At 38.4% G+C, this 20,250-nt stretch overlaps 1 protein-coding gene and 1 long non-coding RNA gene across 17 annotated transcripts in view; one reads left to right on the forward strand and one right to left on the reverse strand.

Annotated features, from left to right (window-relative positions):
• LOC102159559 overlaps window positions 1–11,196 on the reverse strand; it is a 620,195-nt gene extending 608,999 nt beyond the window's left edge. For both annotated transcript variants that reach the window (XR_002336491.1, XR_002336492.1), the window contains exons 1-2: window positions 11,074–11,196; window positions 10,831–10,894 (exon numbers count right to left, since the gene is read on the reverse strand). This is a non-coding gene — a long non-coding RNA (uncharacterized LOC102159559). The remainder of the gene's footprint in view (window positions 1–10,830; window positions 10,895–11,073) is intronic.
• Window positions 11,636–20,250, forward strand: part of NBEA (neurobeachin) — a 637,779-nt gene continuing 629,164 nt past the window's right edge. For 12 of the 15 annotated variants that reach the window (XM_021065191.1, XM_021065198.1, XM_021065199.1 and 9 more), the window contains exon 1: window positions 11,637–12,033. In XM_021065191.1, the coding sequence (XP_020920850.1) occupies window positions 11,746–12,033 (288 nt within the window). In that variant the 5' untranslated portion in view covers window positions 11,637–11,745. Of the gene's footprint in view, window positions 12,034–20,250 lie in introns of all 15 variants that reach the window. The other 3 variants (XM_021065194.1, XM_021065195.1, XM_021065200.1) reach the window with 1 other exon arrangement.

Consider the following 20,250-nt stretch of genomic DNA (forward strand, 5'->3'; position numbering starts at 1 on the left):
ATGAGTCTACACCCATGCCTCACTACTGCCTGCACTTCCAGAACTGAGAGAGAAGTACTCTTTTCAGATTGCTGCCAGAATTAAGGCTGTGGTTTTCTCTGTAATACGCTGTACTTTTCAAAGCAGGACCACGATTTACCTCATTTGTGATTACAATAATCTCATAAGAAGAGTTGTTCAGTCCCATTTCATTGGTAGAAAAACAGACTCGAAGAGGCCAAATAGTTTACATAATCTTTTTTTTTTTTTTTTTTTTTTTTTTTTTTTTTTTGTCTTTTTGCTATTTCTTTGGGCCGCTCTCGCGGCATATGGAGGTTCCCAGGCTAGGGGTCTCATCGGAGCTGTAGCCGCTGGCCTACGCCAGAGCCACAGCAACGCGGGATCCAAGCCGCGTCTGCAACCTACACCACAGCTCACGGCAACGCCGGATCGTTAACCCACTGAGCAGGGGCAGGGATCGAACCCGCAACCTCTCATGGTTCCTAGTCGGATTCGTTAACCACTGCGCCACGACAGGAACTCCAGTTTACATAATCTTAAGCAGAGAAGATTCAATAATTGAATGCTGGTTTTAAGAAATTTAGCCCTTCTCAAAATTCATGTTTTAAGGAATTAAAAAATCCTACAGAGGAATGATTTCATTCTGACTTAAAAAGTCTGTTCTTGTTTCTTTAATAGTTGAGCCAAGTAAATGTTGAATTTGTATCACATTGTTGAATTCATTGAATTTTAAAAATCTCTGTTTTAATTTCTTTCCTCCTTCTTTCCTTTATTCAGACATTTATTGAGTACTTGTTCAGTCAATGATCAGGTACACTGCTGAAGGTTTTATTTGCAAGTAAGATATAGTGCCTGCCTGCAAATAGCTGCTGATCTATTGAGGAAAAAAACATATAATGAACAACTACACTACCATATTTTTTTTTTCTGTAAAAGTAATTACCATCTAAAAGTATCACTTTCTGAAATCATATTATTTACATAAATTTTCCTAATTGATTATCTGTGTCCTTTATTAGAATGTAAGCTACATGAGGAGAGGGATTTTGTTTTATCCATGGATCTATTTCTTTCTTTTTTCCCCATTTTTTTAAAAGTAGAGTTGATTTACAGCTCTATTTGGTTTTTAAAAAAGTTTTCTACCCTTATCAAGCTGGACATTTCTGTTATATTATTCAACATATGTATAATCATTTAAATATAGAATTCCTTTCACTTATTTAACAACAAATATGCACTGTTAGATATCTCTTTAAAACTGTCTTATTTCATAGCTTCATTATTTGAGATTCTGATGCTTTCTGAAGAATATCTAAGGAATATTACAGAGTGGCTACTTGTTTTTGTAATACATTGGAAGAATAAGATCTTATTAACTTATTAGTCTATACAAAATTTCATTTTAGGTTAATGCTTATTGAATAGCAGATGGTCACAAAGCTCAAAGGATTGATGTTTCAATTATGTTGACTATTTCATGTTTATAGTTACTATGTTCTAAGTTCCATTGCATCTCTTCCCTTAGTTCTAATCTGTGTTATATACGATTATATTTCCTTTGGCATTTTCCTTATGTAAACATCAAATAGATTACATTTTAAAATTCTAGAGTGCAGAGACCATGTCTCTCTAGTTCCCCTTCAAAATAATTAACAATATGGTTTACATGAGGAAATTAATACATGTTTTACAGTGATTTAACATGACATTTTCAGTTTAGGCATTAGTAGAAGTATTGAGAGATACTGACACAATAAAAGACGTTATGAATTCTATAAATATTTCAGGTTAGGAAAATTCCAAAGAACTAGTAGGAAAAGAAAGTAGAGATACATAAATATCCATTGTCACTCATATTTGAAGCAAGTGGAATCTATAACTGGTAAGAAGTTTATGGCATATGAATGATGCCATTAGTATTATGAATTCCTAACAGTCAATGTCAAAATCAAATACAAATAACTAAGAAATAATTTGAAAAAGTTAATTTCATGAAGTACCACTACCTCTTTAAAAAAGAAAATCGGGGGGAAAAATCTATTTCCTGGTATGAACTTAAAACACTAAACTTTATTTACAAAGAAAGCAATAACAAAAAGTTGAGTGAATATGAAAAGTAGAGAAACATATTTTTAAAAAAGGACAATTTTTGGTTTAAACCTGCAGATGTATTTTGGTAGACTATTTACTTGTGGGGTTAGTAAATTATAAAGGATTAGCTTATTACTACTATTTACTTATCCTTTTGACTTTTTTTAGTTGTTGTTCTTTTTGTCCTTTTTAGGGCTGCACCCACTGCATATGGAGGTTCCCAGGCTAGGGGTCGAATTGGAGCTGTTGCTGCCATACGCCACAGCCACGCAACGCTAGGTCGGAGCCACATCTACAACTTACATCACAGCTCACAGCAGCGCAGGATCCTTAACCCACTGAGCGAGGCCAGGGATCAAACCTGCAACCTCATGGTTCCTAGTCAGATTCATTAACCACTGAGCCACGAGGGGAACTCCTCTTTTGACTTTTTAATCTTTATAAAGTCTCAGAAAAATAACTTGTTCACAATATGACTTCTCTCCCTATGGTTAGCTAAAAACAAAGAGAAGATATATTTCTAATAGGTTTTATGTGCTTAACAGAGAAAAAACATTTACATTTGAGACAGAAAGGGAAATTGTTAAAATTCTCATAAAGTAAACAAATGCAGAATATGTACAGCTATTTATTTTAAAAACTAAAGAAGAAACGCTGTTCTATTTGCTATCTGAATAAAGGAAAATCAGGTCAATGAATGAAGATCAAATAAGTGGATATTAGTGTACTCAATTATATAATTTGAAAACTCACAAAATTCTACTGTTGTTTGTGCTAATGTACAGGCACACTTCCTATCATCTATTGAGTAAATGCTTTACATATTTAATTTCTTTAAATATTCCAAGCAATACATGTGACGTATTTTAGTTATATTTTACATGCAGAACATGGCTGAAGGGCAATTTATCTGCATCTTAACCCAATCTATCTGATTTGAAATCCTTCTTTTAGCCACTAAACCCTACTTCAAGGGGTTATTTGGTATTGGGATGAGAATGGTAAAACAAAAGATAATGAAATGTTTGGCAGATATGTTTTATTTTATAATGTAATCATGTGAGCTTTCCGTTGTGCTTAGGAAAGAAAACACCATCGTATGAATTATGAGGGCAAATCATGGCCATTATTTTGATATGCTTCACTGAATGCAAACAGCCCTGGAACAGGCACTGTTACGTCTTTTGCCACTGCAAAAGAAATCAGCTGAGCTGATTTTAATAAAAACGCAGAAACCAGGGATAAAGCTGTGGCCAATATAGGACATTCCATCTACTTCTCACGAACTTAGACTAACCAAACAGAAGTAAAGTTTTATATACACATAAATGTCTATTTAACAGATACACAAACATTAAATGGGATGAAGCATCTTGATCCCTTAAGATATCCTTTGACCCTATGGTTATCTGTGCTAGTGAACATTGCTTTCACGTTAACCACAAGAGGCTATGTATAGTGAATTCCCCAACACATATGAGATCAAACGCACAAGCAGAAGCTAAAGTCCAGATAAATCTGTTTCCTTTCCCTTTACCTCGCTTTTCTGATCTTGACCCCTCTGCCAGTTAAGAGAGATAGATACTCTATCCCAGGAAATCAAAGCATAAGCCCAGATTGTCTCTGCATACTACTTACTAATTGATCGGTGAGGTGGTTTTTTCAAGCCATTCTTCCACTAGCTAATCTACGGCTGCTGGCACCATCAGAGAAAGGCTCTAATCCAAAGCTTTATTTACCAGGCTTGAATCTATGCACTGCTTCTCAGTTGGGCTAAACTTTGGAAAGATGTACTCTCTTATTTTGCAGAGATTCTATTAAGGAGATAACTATTCTAAACAGCTCTCGGATACTTCTTCATAGCATTCTTTTCCTCCTTCTATGCAGAATATGCGTTTCGTTTTGTTTTTACTATAATTACATAGACATACAACGACAATACTTTCAACAGGGACTCGTAGATTAATCATTAGTTAGACACATCACAAAGTCTTTGCCAGAAGCATAATAAGGAGTGATATATTAATGGGACTATGCAATTAAATTTTGGTTAATCTTAATGAACATAATTAAAAACAATTTATTTATTCCAAGTAATTTTTGTCTAGAATTAAAATGATTCCCGGGAAACACAAAGGCTAATGGAGTTTTCGGAACCTTTTTAGGCCCAGAGATACAAAATCAGATGACTCTAGAGATCATCTCTTGGTGGGCCACTTTTACCAAAACAGCAAATACCGCAACCATTCTTTTTCCTTTACATGGATTTTATTCTTTTTACATGAACTTTTCCAATCTCACTATCTTTCACCTGGTGCCCTTGGTAAAAATAATGACCTCAGTCTAGGTCACAGTGTGGCCATGTAAGAGAATGAGCAAACCTGAGGACCGGGCCATACACAACTGGGATCAAATCTTAATTTTGTCACAGCCTGAAGTATGATCTGCACACCTGACAACCTCTCTTCATGTTAATTTCCATCTTTGAAAAAAATGGGGACACTATCTTATGTAAAGAGCTGAAGGCAGCGTTAGAAATAATACTCATCAACACGCATGGCAGACAGGAGATGAACAGGCTATGGCAGCTATAATGATTACAAATAGCCAACCCCAAGCCCCATTCTTTAACATACTTGTATTTCTCTAACACGTGAAATTTTTTTTTTCTTTTTAGGGCTGCACCCACGGCATATGGAGGTTCCCAGGCTAGGGATCTAATCAGAGCTACAGCTGCTGGCCTACACCACAGCCACAGCAATGCCGGATCTGAGCCGCATCTGCCACCTACACCATAGATCGCCACAACACGGGATCCTTAAGCCACTGTGCGAGGCCAGGGATTAAACCCTGAACCTCACGGTTCCTAGTTGGATTTGTATCTGCTGCGCCATGATGGGAACTCCTGAAAATTTTTTTCAAAAAAAAAAAAAAAAAAATGACTATACACATACATTAAAAAAAAAAAAAAAAAAAAAAAAAACCCACAGAAAAACCCCACAAAACTTCAGTAAAGAGGAGAGCAATGACTACATATATTGTCATGTGGATTTTTTAAATCTCAGAAAATGAGGCAGAGAAGAAGGAAACTATTAATTTGTTTAAGTGGAAATGTGCCAACCTGGGCTATTTAGGGAAAACAAGCTAGAATCATTCTTTTTTTTGCTTTTTAGGACCACACCCATGGCATATGGAGGTTCCTATGCTAGGGGTCCAATCAGAGCTACAGCTGCTGGCCTACACTACAGCCACAGCAACTCGGGATCTGAGCCACGTCTGCGACCTACACCACAGCTCATAGCAATGCTGTATCTCCCACCCACTGAGTGAGGCCAGGGATTGAACCCACAACCTCATGGATACTAGTCAGATTCATTTCCCCTGAGCCACAACAGCCTGAAACTTCGTACCCATTTCCAGCATTTAAAAAAAGAATGATTCTTTCAGGTCACTTTTTTCTAGGTGGTAGCCTGAATGTATTCATTGAGGTGGCATTTCAGCCGGGCAGAATTTCTGCAGGGACGATGAGAGTGCTATGGATAGAAGGAAAAACATGAGTATGGTACCCACGTAGGAAAACACAATGTACTACGTGGGGACAAATTAATTCAAGTTGTCTAACGCATTGTTTCCCAACCAGGTGACCTCAGAACTATTGAAAATGATCCACGAACGCTTACACACAGTAGGCATTGCTTGTGGACAGAATAAAATGTCAAACACATATATGTCACATGTATGCATATTAGTTTCCTAGGGTTTCCACGACAAAGTACCATAAACTAGATGCCTTAAAGCAACAGAATTTGCAGAACAGAAAGACTCACCGATTTTTTTGTTACCAAAGGGGACACGTGGGTGGGGGGATCAATGGACTGGGGATTTGGGATTGGCATATGCTGAGGGTTATGGGACGATGGGCTAATGGGGGACCTGCTGTACAGCACAGAAAACTCTACCTAATATTCTGTGATAATCTTTGTGGGAAACAAATCTGAAAGAGAATGGATGTGTGTACATGTATAACTGAATCACTTTTTCTATAGCAGAAATAATCACAACATTGTAAATCAACTATACTTCAATAAAATTTTTAAAAATGAAGAAACGCCCCACCACCACTGCCACCAACAGAAATTTATTCCCTCACAGTTCTCTAGTTTAGAAGTACCAAGGTGTCAACAGAGTCATGCTTTTTCTGAAGGCTCTAGGGATGATTCCTCCCTTGTTATGATGACGTTGTATATAATTCCAGTACAGCCTCATCTGAACTTGATTACATCTGCAAAGGCTTTGCTTTTGGAAGCAAAGGTCACAGTCTCAGTTTCTGGGGGTAGGACTTGAACATATCTTTTAGGGGACACAATTCAACCCACAACTCCATGCGTGTGTATGTTTCATATACATGTAGATGTTATGATTTTAAAAACGCAAATTTATTTAAATACCATTATTAAATTGTTAATAGCTTTCCATTCCTATACTTAATCAATGGATATTAAAAGATAAATCTCTCAGGTAAGAGTCCGGAAGTATACAATTTTTTTTTTTTTTAATGACGAAAGATTTGTACACATGCAAAGAGATTGGGAGCCATTATTATAGGGCTCCTGTCAGGAAGATGGACAGAGGTACGGCTAATCTGATGGTGAGTATATATATGTGTGCGGTGCATTTGCTTCTAGATTTATGTGGATGTTTGAGGGTACATGTGTATATATACCTAGTTCTTTTGAAATTAAGATGACTGAAAATTAGGAAACATCCATTTTGACTAGTCTACCGTCCTTGCATGTGGTAGGCACTCAAGTATTTGTTGGCTGGTCAGCATCAATATTTTAGCCATCCCCAAACAGGGTCAGATTTGTTAACAAATACTGAATTTTTATTTTGTTCCATATTTTCTGTTTAGGAGAAAAAACAGTGGAGTGAAAAGGTAGAACTAATAATAGTTGGAAGAAACTGAAGTTTAAGTTTCGTGAGGAAATTGTAACTAGGCACCTCACTAGTCTAAATAGTTTCAGATCCCCAGCGCAGGACAAATTATATCCATTGATCTTGAAAGAATGTGTAAACTAGATCACTGAACTCTCCATGGTCTTTGAGGAGTCCTAGAGAAGTAGATGTGCCAGAGGATTACAGTGCCAGTGGGACTAGGAAGAGATAAATTCTTGAAAACCCACAGCAAGAGGCTTAATATGACTTGTAGGTGAGATTACAGAATGGTAGAACGGCTCATTCATTAGAAGGAAAGCAGTAAGTCCTGTTAGCCAATCAAACACATGTTCTTATTTGTGATACAGTTATCAGAAAAATTGATAATAATTCACATCTATATATTTTTACTTTAATTTTGCTCAGGTACAGAGTGTATCCAGACTTCAACTAGCCAGTTGTCAAGGTCCTCTACGATATCCTTTTGGACAAGCTAGAGAAATATGGGCAGTTATTAGTATAGGATTATACCGAACAGGTGTTTATAAACAACTCAAATCAGTGTTTTACAAACTCTTTGATTATGACTTGCAGTGAGAAATAGATTTTTCATATTATAATCTATTATCTATATAATAGATTTTTCATAATAAGTGTGCATGTACATACACGTGTATATGCATAATTAAAATTATGGATGTGCTTAGATGTTTCTCATTCTATATTTTTCTATTATATTTCCTTAAAAAATTTCTGGCTGCCCCCTACTAAATCTATTTGAAGACTCACTAGTGGGCTGGTGTTCACAGTTTGAAAAACATGAACTGATTTCAATCAGAAAGGTTTTAGGAAATAGAGATGTTTTTATCCTGTTCAATAAAATATTTGGATGAAGGTATAGAAGGATTGTTCTCAAATTTGCAGATAATAAGATAAAAATAAGACAAGTTGTTTTGCCTGATATAATTAAAGTTAAGGAATTTTTAGCAAATTTAAGTAAAATAAAAATTCAATCAAATCTAAAATAGGTAAATTCAATTCTGCACTTTATGTCCAAATCCACTTGTAAAGCTAGTGGACATGTGCTGCTGCCTAGGAGCAGAAAGTCTAGAAACAAAACAAAACAGTAACAAAAAAATAGAACCTTGGTGTTTCACTTGACAGTAATTTTAACATGAGAGGAGAATGGACCCAATGTCTTTTGAGAAGCTACTACCTCTCAAACATAAATTACTGTGCATTACATGAATCATTGGTGTCATGTTGCTGGAAAAATGAGAACCAAACCAAACCAAAGCAAACTAATCTGACTTAGGGATATGTTAACAGGAATTCTATTTCTAAAGGTTTAGGTTCAGGTAAGGATCTCCCTCTGTTTGATATTGTCTAAGCTGACCTATGGTTTGAAGTACCCTGGTCAGACAAAGTTTAGAGGAAACCAAGAATCCTGCTCTTTAAGGAACAGGTGAAGGGAATGGGAACATTTAGCCTGGACAACTGCTGTTTTCTATCATTCATTTTAAAAAATACCTTTAATAAATGTAAATTATAAGCCAGGCACGTCAGCTGCTGAAAACACAAAAATAATTGCAGCATTGTCTTTTTCCACAGCCAATGAAGGGAAAGATTATTTATCAACACTTGCTACTACATGAAGTACCTTAAATGTATTTATTAGCTCCTTTCATCCTTTAGTCCTATGAATCTCTACTTTGGGATGGATAAAATAAGGCTTTGAAGAGAAGTCATTTGCCCAAGATCACACAGATAAGTGGGTAGTGAAAGTGGAATCCAAACCCAGGTTCTAGTGAGTCTGGTGACTGTGGTCTTAACCGCTTGGCAATACTGCCTCTTGAAACTCAGATTCATGGGCACTCTTTGAAGGACTGTCCTTTGGAATTAGGGGTATGCATCTATTAAAGCAAGACTCTATACAAAATTGATATTCACTGCATAAAATATTTTTAAATCTGGAGATTTAAAAATGAACCTCATTAAGTTGCCTCTCATTATATAGCTATCTTTTATTTCAAAATAGTGTTAATGCAGATGCAAAGTTATCTGTATACTTGCAAGAGGCTTTGTAGGCTAACAGGAAAAAGACCTACTTGAATTTTCTAAACTGTACGCTTTTGGGGACAGTATTGAAAACATAACTGTGCAATTATGAAACTTGTATGTAGTTATAATTGTTCTTACATTGTTTATGGGTCATTCAACACAGACTGTTACCGTTATACTAAGGGTACAAGGACACATTTCCTTTATGCTGGCTGCTGAGTTGAAATCATTTCATTGAATTCTCACTTCCCAGTGGGGATGTTATTCTCGTTCCTGTTAGTGAACGAGGATACTGCGTTCAATAACTTGAGTAAGTTGTGAGTGTGATTCAAAAGCCTGTGTCTGCTTTGGACAGTACCACACTGCCTTCGAGGAGCTGACAGGGAACTGGGGAACACTTTTTAAAGTCTAAAATTAGCAAGAGGTAGAACCTGCTGCCACATATATGAACAGCGGGGTGAAAAGAAGCTAGTGGGATGACCATGTCAGACAGATACATAATTTTAAAATTGTCAAGTTGCCAATGAAAACAGTGTTTGCAAAAGCAGATGCTACTCACTTGGGAGAGATAAAATGCTATAGGTGGATATATGTCACAGGATTTTTCAATGACAGGACACCTAAGTCAAGCTATTAAGACTTAGAGGTTTTGTAAGTTTTCCATACATTTTCAATCTTTCTAACATTTTATAATTCCCTAGCTATTTGAGTTAAATGGACATACCAACTACTACTTTTTTCAGAAATTTCTGCTTGACTATTTTAATAATTCAGTCACTTTAGTGCAAATTTAAACACACACAACTAAGAACTAAGCCTTAGTACCTGTCTTGAAAAATTCTGTTATACAGGACTTATGGTACTTTAGAATTTTAACGTGTTCCAGTATCCTGGGAGTTAACTTGACTAACCAATCCAATTAAATATGAGTAATAAGAAACTGGATTATGACAGATTTGTAGACTGACTGTTTTCATTTGAGATGACAATTAAAATGATTTGAATTTACCTCAAGATACCTAATAGTTTTGGTGTCTTACAATACATCTTACTGAAAAGGGCACACCTCACGAAATATTAAATAAAATTACATCCTTCATTTCAAGGAAGAAAACAGCAGTCATGCTTATTTCGTTTTAATTCAATACAAGCAGCAAGACTGCTGTGTACATTTTAATACCTTTTTAAATAAAGTAATTTTTTCTCTCTATATATGTGAAGATGCAAAAGTCTACTTTTATCACAGATGAAGGCTGGCAGAGAAATACCTATCTTTTAAGATAATTTCCAAATCCTCTAAAGTGTGCATGCCTAAGAAAAAGGGAGGTATCATTAATTGACCTCATACCTGAGGATCGCTAAGGATTTTTCAAATGTGGCATTTGTTGCTCCCACCAAACTACCACCCCAGACTGCACACAATGCAGTCTTTCAAGGCTGGGAAGTGAGTTCAAGAACTGTTTGTTGTTCAGAGATCCATCCAGAGCGGATCACTGTTTGACAAGTTCTATTTTAAGTCGTGCCTGTGTGTGCAGGTGTCAGCCTCTTTCATGGCCGTAGAAAAAGACCCATTACACTCCCATCTGTATCCTTTCCCCTACGAAGCGGGAGCGTTCCCCACAGTGCGTTTGTTTCTGCTTTGCTCGCCACTTTTTCACTGGGAAATTCCGGGGAGGGCCTGGCGGGAAGGACTGTGAGGAAGGGCGAAGAGGGGTGGAAAGAGGTCGTCTGCCACTCCCCTACCTTGCAAGGCACGTGGCACTGGCAGTAGCAGCAGCTGGGTGCGACGACGAAGATGAATCTCCCCCTAGCAAGAGGATATTGAGGGAATAAGGAGGTGGCAGCGAAGGCAAGACACACACACTCTGTGTCCTTCCCCACAGGGAGAATCCACCCTCCAGGGAGAAATTACGAGGAAGCCACCACCCGCCCCGCCTCCGCCAGCTCGCCCCAGTGTCTGGCAGCGGTCCCCATGCACCTGCTCACCTGTCTATCCGTTCAGAGTGGTTGGGGGAGGGACAAGGGGTGTCGGGGTGGGTGGGTGGAAGGAGAAGGAGGGCAGGGCGAAAGAGGGGGTGCCGCCAGGGCTCCGCCCCCCGGAGGCTCTGCGCAGGCGCAGTGGCCGCTACCGCAGGCAGGGGGCGGCAACATGGCGGAGTGAGCGGCGGCGTCGGGGCTTCACAACAACAGTGGCGCCCATAGCAGCGGCGGCGGCAGCGTCAGCAGCGTCGGCCCCAGCCTGAGCCTCAGCGCCGGCCAGCGGCGCGGCCAGCTGCTCGCGCCTCAGGGCTTTTCTGAGCGGCGGCAGCATCTCCGCGGGGGGCGGGCCGGGCCGGACGGACCGGGAGGGGGAGCGTGAGGAGGCAGCGGCGGCGGGCGGCAGCGGCACAGCTGCTGGGCGGGCGCTGCCACTCGCCGGGCAGCGGTTAGCGGCGCCGCCACCACCGGGAATCAGCCTGAGAATAACCCACCGCCTCCGCCGGGGAGGGCGCCGGCGCGGGCCGGGCTGAGGCGCAGGCGGGGAGCGGGCCCGGCGCCGCGGCGCTGGTGGATGCTGGGGCTCCGAGGCGACGGCCGGGGGGCGGGGGCCGAGGCAGGTATAACGGTACCGGCGGAGGCAGCGCCGCCGCTCTTGCCTTCTCCCCAGGAGGGGGGCAAATGGCGAGCGAGAAACCGGGCCCGGGGCTCGAGCCTCCGCCCGTGGGGCTCATCGCCGTCGGGGCCGGAGGCGGAGGCGGCGGGGGCAGCGCCGGTGGCGGCGGCGGGGGCAGCGGGATGGGGGAGCTGAGGGGGCCGTCCGGCTCCGGCTCGGTGGTGCTGCCCGCGGGGATGATTAACCCTTCGGTGCCGATCCGCAACATCCGGATGAAATTCGCAGTGTTGATTGGACTCATACAGGTCGGAGAGGTCAGCAACAGGGACATCGTGGAGACGGTGCTCAACCTGGTAAGGGAAAAGGCGTGCTCGCCTTGCGCCTCCCAGCCCCCATGGCCCCCTCCCCAGGCGCTGGCTCCCACCCCTCCACCTCCCGGGTCACACACGCAGCGCGTCCCTGCGAGCACAGATCGTCCAGCGGGTATTGCCCAGCGGGTGACCTGCCTGCGCGCAGCTGAAGCCATGCCACCTCCCAGCTCTCCTCTGGTCCTCTCCTGCCACCTGAGCGCGGTGGCCAACTTAACACCGCTTATTATCACTTCTCATGACTGCGAGTAGTCAGTCATTCCTTGCCGTGCAGGTTTTGGGTCGACTTGAGAGTTTAGTTAGGGGGAGCGGAAGGCCTCCTTTTCTCTGGGGTTCTTTCTCCCACACTCTTAATTGTCCGTGGCGTCGCTCTCCGAGGATGGAAGCCTTGCGCCTGGAGCCTAAATTCCCCCGTGCTGCTGAAATGTGAGAAGCTCTAACTTGAGCTGCTGGGATGTGATGTTTTCGAATGAAGAGGAAAATGATGCAGTTTTGCATCTGCCTTTAAATATATATCCGAGGCTGTGTTGGAGAGTGTTGTGGCTGTATCTTCCCTCCACCCCCACCCCATCTCTTTTTAGATCGCTTTCCTTTCTTTGTAATATTGCCCTCAATATGCTGACCTCTTCGTCATTTTTGTGGACGTGAGGTGTTAAAATGTGAGGGCACCAAATCATACAGGTTGGTTTCTATGGTTGCCTTCAGAGAGCGTGGCGAGTAGATAAAGACTGGAGGAAAGGTGTTAAATTCAGCCCTGGGTTTTGGTTTCTTTCGTGATAAGAAAGAGTTACTGCAGAACTGTGTATGACTTAATGTTTTGCGATATCTATCTACGGAGCGGCTAAGATGCGTTCAAGATGTCAGGGGAAGACATGGGGAAGAAATAATGAGAAGAGACTCATAAATTTCGGATAATAAGACTAGTTCATTAAAGACTAGTTCATTTTAAAATTCTTTGTAAATGTAGTTTTTGCTGCAGCTGAGCTTTTGAAACAGTTTCCTCTGCAATATCTTGTCTTTGATACACTGTAAGATTGGGTTTTGGAAGGCAAGGCTTAAATCAGAGCAATCAGTTGACTATTGTATTTGGTGTAGAGTCACAGGAATATAAAAATATGCTTGCAAGGAGATTTTATAACACCCGTACAGTCAGAATCTTCAGCTAAGCAATTATTTTTATTTGATCTATTGGAACATTGAAAGAAAGCTGCAGCTACAGCAGAGGTGCCCTGAGACATGGATTAGATAATGTCTATGGTTTTTTTACCTCTTAAATTCACAGAAAAGTTAAAGCTTTTTTTTTTTTTTTTTTTTGTTTTTTGCTAGGGTGTCAAAGATAGACTATCTGACTTTGCTTTGCTGTATTTATTACTGTTTAAATGCCAAACACCTCCTTGTATTTCTATGTATCCTTCAAACAAATCATGACAAAAAGTCAGTGTAAGTTTGGGGGACTCTCACTGCTTTGGCATAACCAAATTCTTTTCAAAACACTGATAGAAATACTGTTTTTTGGGGCGTTTTCAGTTAAACCATTTGCAAATAGGAGATTAGTACTTGCCTTTTATTCATTTTTTTTTTCTTTTTAAAAGGAAAGAGATCTCAAAATGTTAGTAGGTTAGCAGGTACTATATTTCTCTAAATTTAAAATAAAACATTTTAAGTTTTTCCGTTTTTGTTTTTAGTTTTTCCAGATTTCCAATATCATTTTTACTTTTTATGTTGTGATATTGGGTTATCTTAATAAGTATTTATATGCTTACTTAATACATTTGAATGAGATAAGAGCCATTGGAGGCTCTCACAGGCTGGAAACTGATTTGAATGTGTAACCAGTTTGGATTCTGCAGCAGTAGCAGTGTATGCTGGATCAGTTCTTAACAGATGGGGTTCTATACAGTAGGTTAAGAAATGAAGTGAAGTATTTCTTTTGAAGTAAAAAAAAAAATTTAACTCTCTTCAGTGCAGTGAAAATCTGGCATGAAGTCTCAGTTTGCAAATATTATTTTAAAAGTTAACTTTACTATTAAGCTTAGAGTAATTAGAAATAGGGTTATACTGACGTGGTACATCCCCAGATCCACTTAGGATCTTGTAACTGCTTTGATTTTTGTAGTAAAAGAAGATAGGTTTAAAATTTCTTTAGACATATTTAAAGAATATGTTTGGTCTTTAAATGGAAACTTTTGGGGAAAAGGATAAATGACAAAAGGAGCTATTTACTATTAGGTTGTTAATTGTATTGAGTGTGGAATACACGTTAGTCATTTGCAGTGTAAATTTTTTTGAATGGTAGGCTTAGTAACTTATCTTACTGGTATTTCTTATGATGAAAATTGCTTGCAAAAATTTAAGCTGATTGAGAAAATATTTGGAAACCATAGGCAGTTAAAAATATCTATCAAAACTTGATTCTATTTACTTAATGAATAAATCAGAAAAATCCATTTAGGGCACTCAGTGACTTGCTAAAGGTTGGATGCCTCTAATATTATCTCCGAAATCAGTTTTTTCGGTTTTCAGTCTTAAAATATTAACTAAAGAAGTTGGTGGAAATAGTGAAATATCTATCACAGTGCTTTCTGTGATAGGAAAGAGAATAACTAATCAAACTTCAAAACAGTTTCTACCTTAAACAAAACCCTGTTTCAGTCACTTTTCTTAAAACATTTTTCTTCCCTTTTTTCCTGTACATTCTTTTTCTTTATATAATGAGAATACTAATACTTGGTTTTTAGGTTTCTCGCATGGCTTGCCCAAAGAATTACAAGTTTTGCAGAGTAAAGTATAAGTATACAAGCATGCACTAAAATATAGGACTTCTTGAACGCAGCCATGGTTGTAATTTTTATCTTTTTGGGGGGGAGGAGGCAAAGGTAGAGATCCATTTCCACTATTAGTGGATTGCGGGTGTTTGTTGAAGAATCACCAGTGGAATGAGAAATAAAATGAGTAATTTCCATTGTAGATGAATATATTTGTACAATGATATTATAGTTGTATTAAATATTCAAATATGAGATGGATAGTATCAGAAAGATGAATTCAAGTTTGTAAACAGATTATAATGAGAGTGTATTATCAAGGATTTTCATTGTAGCTTTACTAGTGAAAGAAACTGATCATAACAAACTTTGGCTTTGGGAAGAATTATTTAATGTGGCAGTGTAGGAGCATTTCACTATAGAAAAGGAATTTTGCTGGCTGTTTCATTTATAAAACAGGTATACTACTTAATCCATGGCTTCCTTTGTAAACATACTTAACAGTAGTTATGTAAGGTTTTTCCTTCCTTGAAGTAAATTCTGTGTTTTATTTTTCTAATCACAGGTTTGATATAAACATAATTTTAAAATAAAAGAATATTTGCTTAAAGAATTCACAATAGGTTTTTTTTTTTAATTGAATAGCTGTCCCAGGTGGTATTAACCTATAGCATCTAATTTGTAGTTTTTTTTCCCATAAATTGGACAACATATTAGTGTATTGTTAGCTATAGAAAATATTTCCTCTCGTGATTTTTTTAAAAAACATTCTAAGTGGCATGCTATATATTCCATTAAAAGCATAACAAGACACTTTTAGGGGATTTTGTGGGCTGTTTTCCTCTCTCCTCTTGACTTATGGATCATGGTATTATTGTTAAAAAGAAATTTCATTCTTCTATACATAGATGTGACAGTAACTTTTCTTCCTTAGAGTTTTTTCATTTGCAGCTAGATAGTCAGAATAATTTATGTTTTAAAGATATTCATAATTTCACAAATAAAAATGTGTTGTGCTTTTGAACTAAATTTTAAAAATATGTGGTTGTATTTTAGAATCATGGAAGTCCTTAATAATAAAACCACATATTTAAATTAAAAAGAGAATTTCTTGCATTTTAATTTATGTTGATATATAACGCTTTTCATATTAATTTGAATTACATTTTATTCTTGTTATCAGGTATTGAAAGTTAGATTGAGTGCATATGTAAATTGGAAGTTTCACTGTCTTAAGGAGTTCTGAGTTTTTTCTGAAAAGTATTAATTTAGTCATATAATGACATTAAGCAGTGTATATTCTATAATCTGCGATCAGGTACATTAATTTTTCATAAGTATTTTGTATATTGCTAGTGAGTTTTTGGCAAATACTATGTGGTTAATTAAATTTATCTCAGAATTTCCTCTTCTTTTGCTATATATTCTCCAAACACAGTGTCAAGAAATTCATTGGTTCCAACAAACTTAACTCCCATTTTGGATTATTGATGAAGTGGTATTATAAAATTCAGTTGTCCACATTTTTTGTTATTTAGTTTAATATTATTTTGCATCAGTTTCATAGGTTTTTCATTTATTGCCCATACTTCTCATATTTTATGCATTATCAGCATATCTCCTTATACAAAGATATACCTATCACTCTCTAGTATTGTGTGTAGTATTTAGTATCTGGTTATCTATATGTTTCCCCTTGATGCTGTGAACTCTGTGAGAAAGCAGCATATATTATATATATTTATTTTTGTATTTTTGGCATTTGGATAAGTTAAGTGAGTTTTGAGTAGGCAGGACACCATTATTAGGAAGTAGAGGACCAGTTTCAAGTTTCTGAAATTCTGTTCAGCAGTAGGGCCCAGACCCAAGATCGTAAAATAAATTATACTCACATAAATTTAATGTATTACCTATTCTTATAATTAGAAATACGTTGACGCTGTATGATGTTATCTATGTAGGCTTTACTATGAAGGTAAATATTAATTTGAACTGATATCTTGGAATAAGTAAGATCTGATGAATACTTTCCCATATGTGTTTGCCAAATATGTGAGCACATTATTTTTAAGATCACATTATTTTAAATAAAGAATGTGCATATTGTATTGAATAGGAATTTTTAAAGGTATTGTTAGCATTTTTCATGTCACCAGGAATAGTGATCATTTCTTATTTTTGTCTGTCTTGCACACATTTCCTCTTTTTGGTAATAGTACCTCAGTTTTCCTTTAATGAACCATTCTCCATTTTTAGTGCAACTGGTGGGTTCATATGGGCTGGTATGTAATTCAGACACATCTGGAATCACCATGATGGGCTTGGGGGATAAGCGTTTAACTCGAGAGGAGCCATAGGTCAGTCACAGGACTTGGGTTGGAACTCTTCCCATTGGGAATGCTGAACTGGTAGATTCATCTTGTAGCTGTGGGCACCTGTATTAGAAATTGACCAAATGTGAAGCCAAGAGAAAGAACATATTCTTGATCCTGCTCGAGCACCTGGAGTTTCTGTGCTGTAGTGATTATCTTCTTAACATTACATCCTCTCATTTAAAGTTTCTTATTATTATTGTTATTAGCTTCAAGTCAGTTTAAATTGGGTTTTTGTCACTTGTAAATGAAAAGAATCCTTACTAGCATAGACATTTGTAACTGGAAGTGGGACCTTCTAGGAAGAGACTTGAATGTTGAAATGGAGTGCAAGGCAGTTGGGACTTTTCTTTCCCCTAGCAATTACATTTAAGGAACTAGGAACAGCTGTTTTGTTTGTCACTTGTGTTATCTTTGCCTTTGGAGCTACTGAGACTGGAACTTTAGGGATGCTCAAGTGTTTTGACCATTTCTTGGGGCCTCTTATAGTGTCTTATAAGAAGAGAATTTGCCTTCATCCAAGCTGGCATGCTTGAAAACAGAGAGGAAAGAAAATATTGTCTTTCCAAGTAAGAGAGGCCCTTTCTGTTTGTAGCTGCCATCCAAGATAGCAGAAATCAGAAAATCAAGAACCTTGAAGGTTGGAAAGCCTTTTTTTTTTTTTTTCCAACCCATGTTAAAATCGGTGAGAGGAAATCAGGAGTTTAAAAATTGCAAGCTTCTCTCAGGCACCTCATGCATTATACTCCCAGCCTCCTTGACCAGAGTGACAGTCCAGTTACTAGAGAGTTTTAAAAGAGGATGCAACCAGGGAATAAGTGATAGAATGGCTGTGCCTCCTCATCTAGCTTATCATTTCACAGTGCTTCAAGAAAGATCATTAAGCAGAGGATTCTAAGGGGTGAGTACTGTGAAGACTTATTGCTAAGAGACTGAATATGGCTATGAAGCTTAAAAGGTAGATTGGTAACTTTATCTTGACAAGATCTCTGGCTTTGGTTGCTAGTTTAACCAGTTGACTGAAATAAATTGACCAAAAGCTTACTAAGCTTTTAGGGAAGCTATTTCCAGAATAACCTCAAGCCTCATAAATAAGGAACTGTGTTGTTTTACTAGAATAAGGCAGTTCTAAGCCTCAGTAAGAGCTAGTGGGCTGCTTAAGCATCCAGCTGCCAGAAGGAAAATCTGAGACCACAGAGGATAGTGGACAAATGAGTCATCTGAGAAGGTGGTAATAAGTGCATCCAAATTGGTTGACCAAGGGACTCCATTGCCGTGACGGGGAATTCTTGCTACAATGACCAGTAGTATATGGTCTATGCTTTGAATTAGTAACCATGGTTTGTTCATTATTGGTTTGCAAACCAGCTCCTATGCAGAGGGCAAGGAGAGACCAAAGAAAAGATGCAGACCATTCAAGATTGGTAGGTGGCAAGTTTATTAAGCACGGGAACATATGAGGCTTGTCTTAGGTGCCTGCAGGATGAATGGGTCTCCACACCTGGCCACCAGAATCTTTAACAGTTTATAGAGACCTTAGCTGAGTTCAGTCATGTATACCATCCACGTGATTTCACCAATACCTTGATCTCTCAAGGCTCTGTACTTGGAACTGCTCCCACTGTGCGAACAGTAGGCAGAACATTCTAAGGATGGTGGCAAGGATGAGGAGCCTCTGCTTGCCCAGGTCTAGCCCATGGGTTAGCTGGTGGTCATGTCCTCTTCATTATATCCTTCACGTTTACCTTCTCCAGTCTTCTAAACCGGCATTATTATTATTTGTTTTTCTTTCACCATTGTATGTTGATTTTATGAGGGATATAAATTTACTATGTGGTTATATATATTGTCAGATGATAAGGTACCCCCCAAAATGCATGTTTGAACTTAACCAAGAATAATATTCATAAAACAAAGATTCCAGACTTGGAGCTGAATCCAATAACTTGACACTCTCTTTGTCTCCCTTGCTTCCTCTCCCACCTGTGGTGAAGTGATGAGTGCATTTTCTGTTGTGGCTAAGATAGTAACATTGTTAAACATGGATATTTAAGAAATTTTGTATATTTCACTATGGAAAGAAGTGAGAGAATAAGGTGGATGGGCAGCCAAGGGTTAGCATGTTAGGGATTCCTGTTGGTTTGGGCTGTGTAGCATCCATTCCTTTTGCTGCTAACAGTTCTACATTTTTTGATATTCTTTTGAGGTGTCATCTCTTCTTGATTTTTGGTTTATATGTTTTGGGGTTTCCCTGGACTCTGTTCTACTTTCCTGGACCAGAAACAGAAACTGTACCTGGCCCATCAGCCACAGATAAATTGGTTAAAAATCTACCTGCATATCTGAGAAACATCACTGGAGTTGCTAAGATGTTAGAATGTCAGTCTAGATTTGATTCGGCACTCTACCTACCAGGAAGGCAGCGTATGTTGAGAATAGAGCCATCACAGAGGCACTGAGAACCAAGATACCAATCACCAGTGGCATCTTTGGAGCCTTTCAAGTCAACTATATTTCCAGGCTTTTCAGTGCATTATGCTAATGCATTTCTTGTTTTGGTTAAGCCAGTTTGAATCATCTTTCTATTTGTTGCACTGCAGTTATTCCTAAGATTTGGAAGTAAAAAGTTTTTTAAAAACCTTAGGTATTAAGTATCATAAAACACATCAGAAGAAAAATATTAATTTGGCGAAGGACTAGATGCATTTCAAGAGAGAAGGAATGGACATTGCTAATTATTACAAAAATTCATCTTCACTAAATAAGAAAATAAAGAAGTTGTGAGATACCATGAAAAAGAAATGATTACAAAGAAAATTACCAGTTTTTTCCTTGCATGCTAAAATAATCTTAAATTATGTCATTGAGAATGTAAAATGTTACAGCTGTTCTGAATGATATTTTCCCATAGGCATCAAGAAGGGTAAAGAAGTGGTTCTTATCATTAATCCTTAGTTCTTTAGGCTAAGGAAAAGTGACCTGTGGGCAGATAGGAGGGTTAAATGTAGTTTAATAATACAAAAAGTTGGCAGTAGCCCAAATGTTCAGCAACAGGAGCAGGTTAA

This window comes from Sus scrofa, chromosome 11 (genome assembly GCF_000003025.6).
Source record: "Sus scrofa isolate TJ Tabasco breed Duroc chromosome 11, Sscrofa11.1, whole genome shotgun sequence".
NCBI lineage: Eukaryota > Metazoa > Chordata > Mammalia > Artiodactyla > Suidae > Sus > Sus scrofa.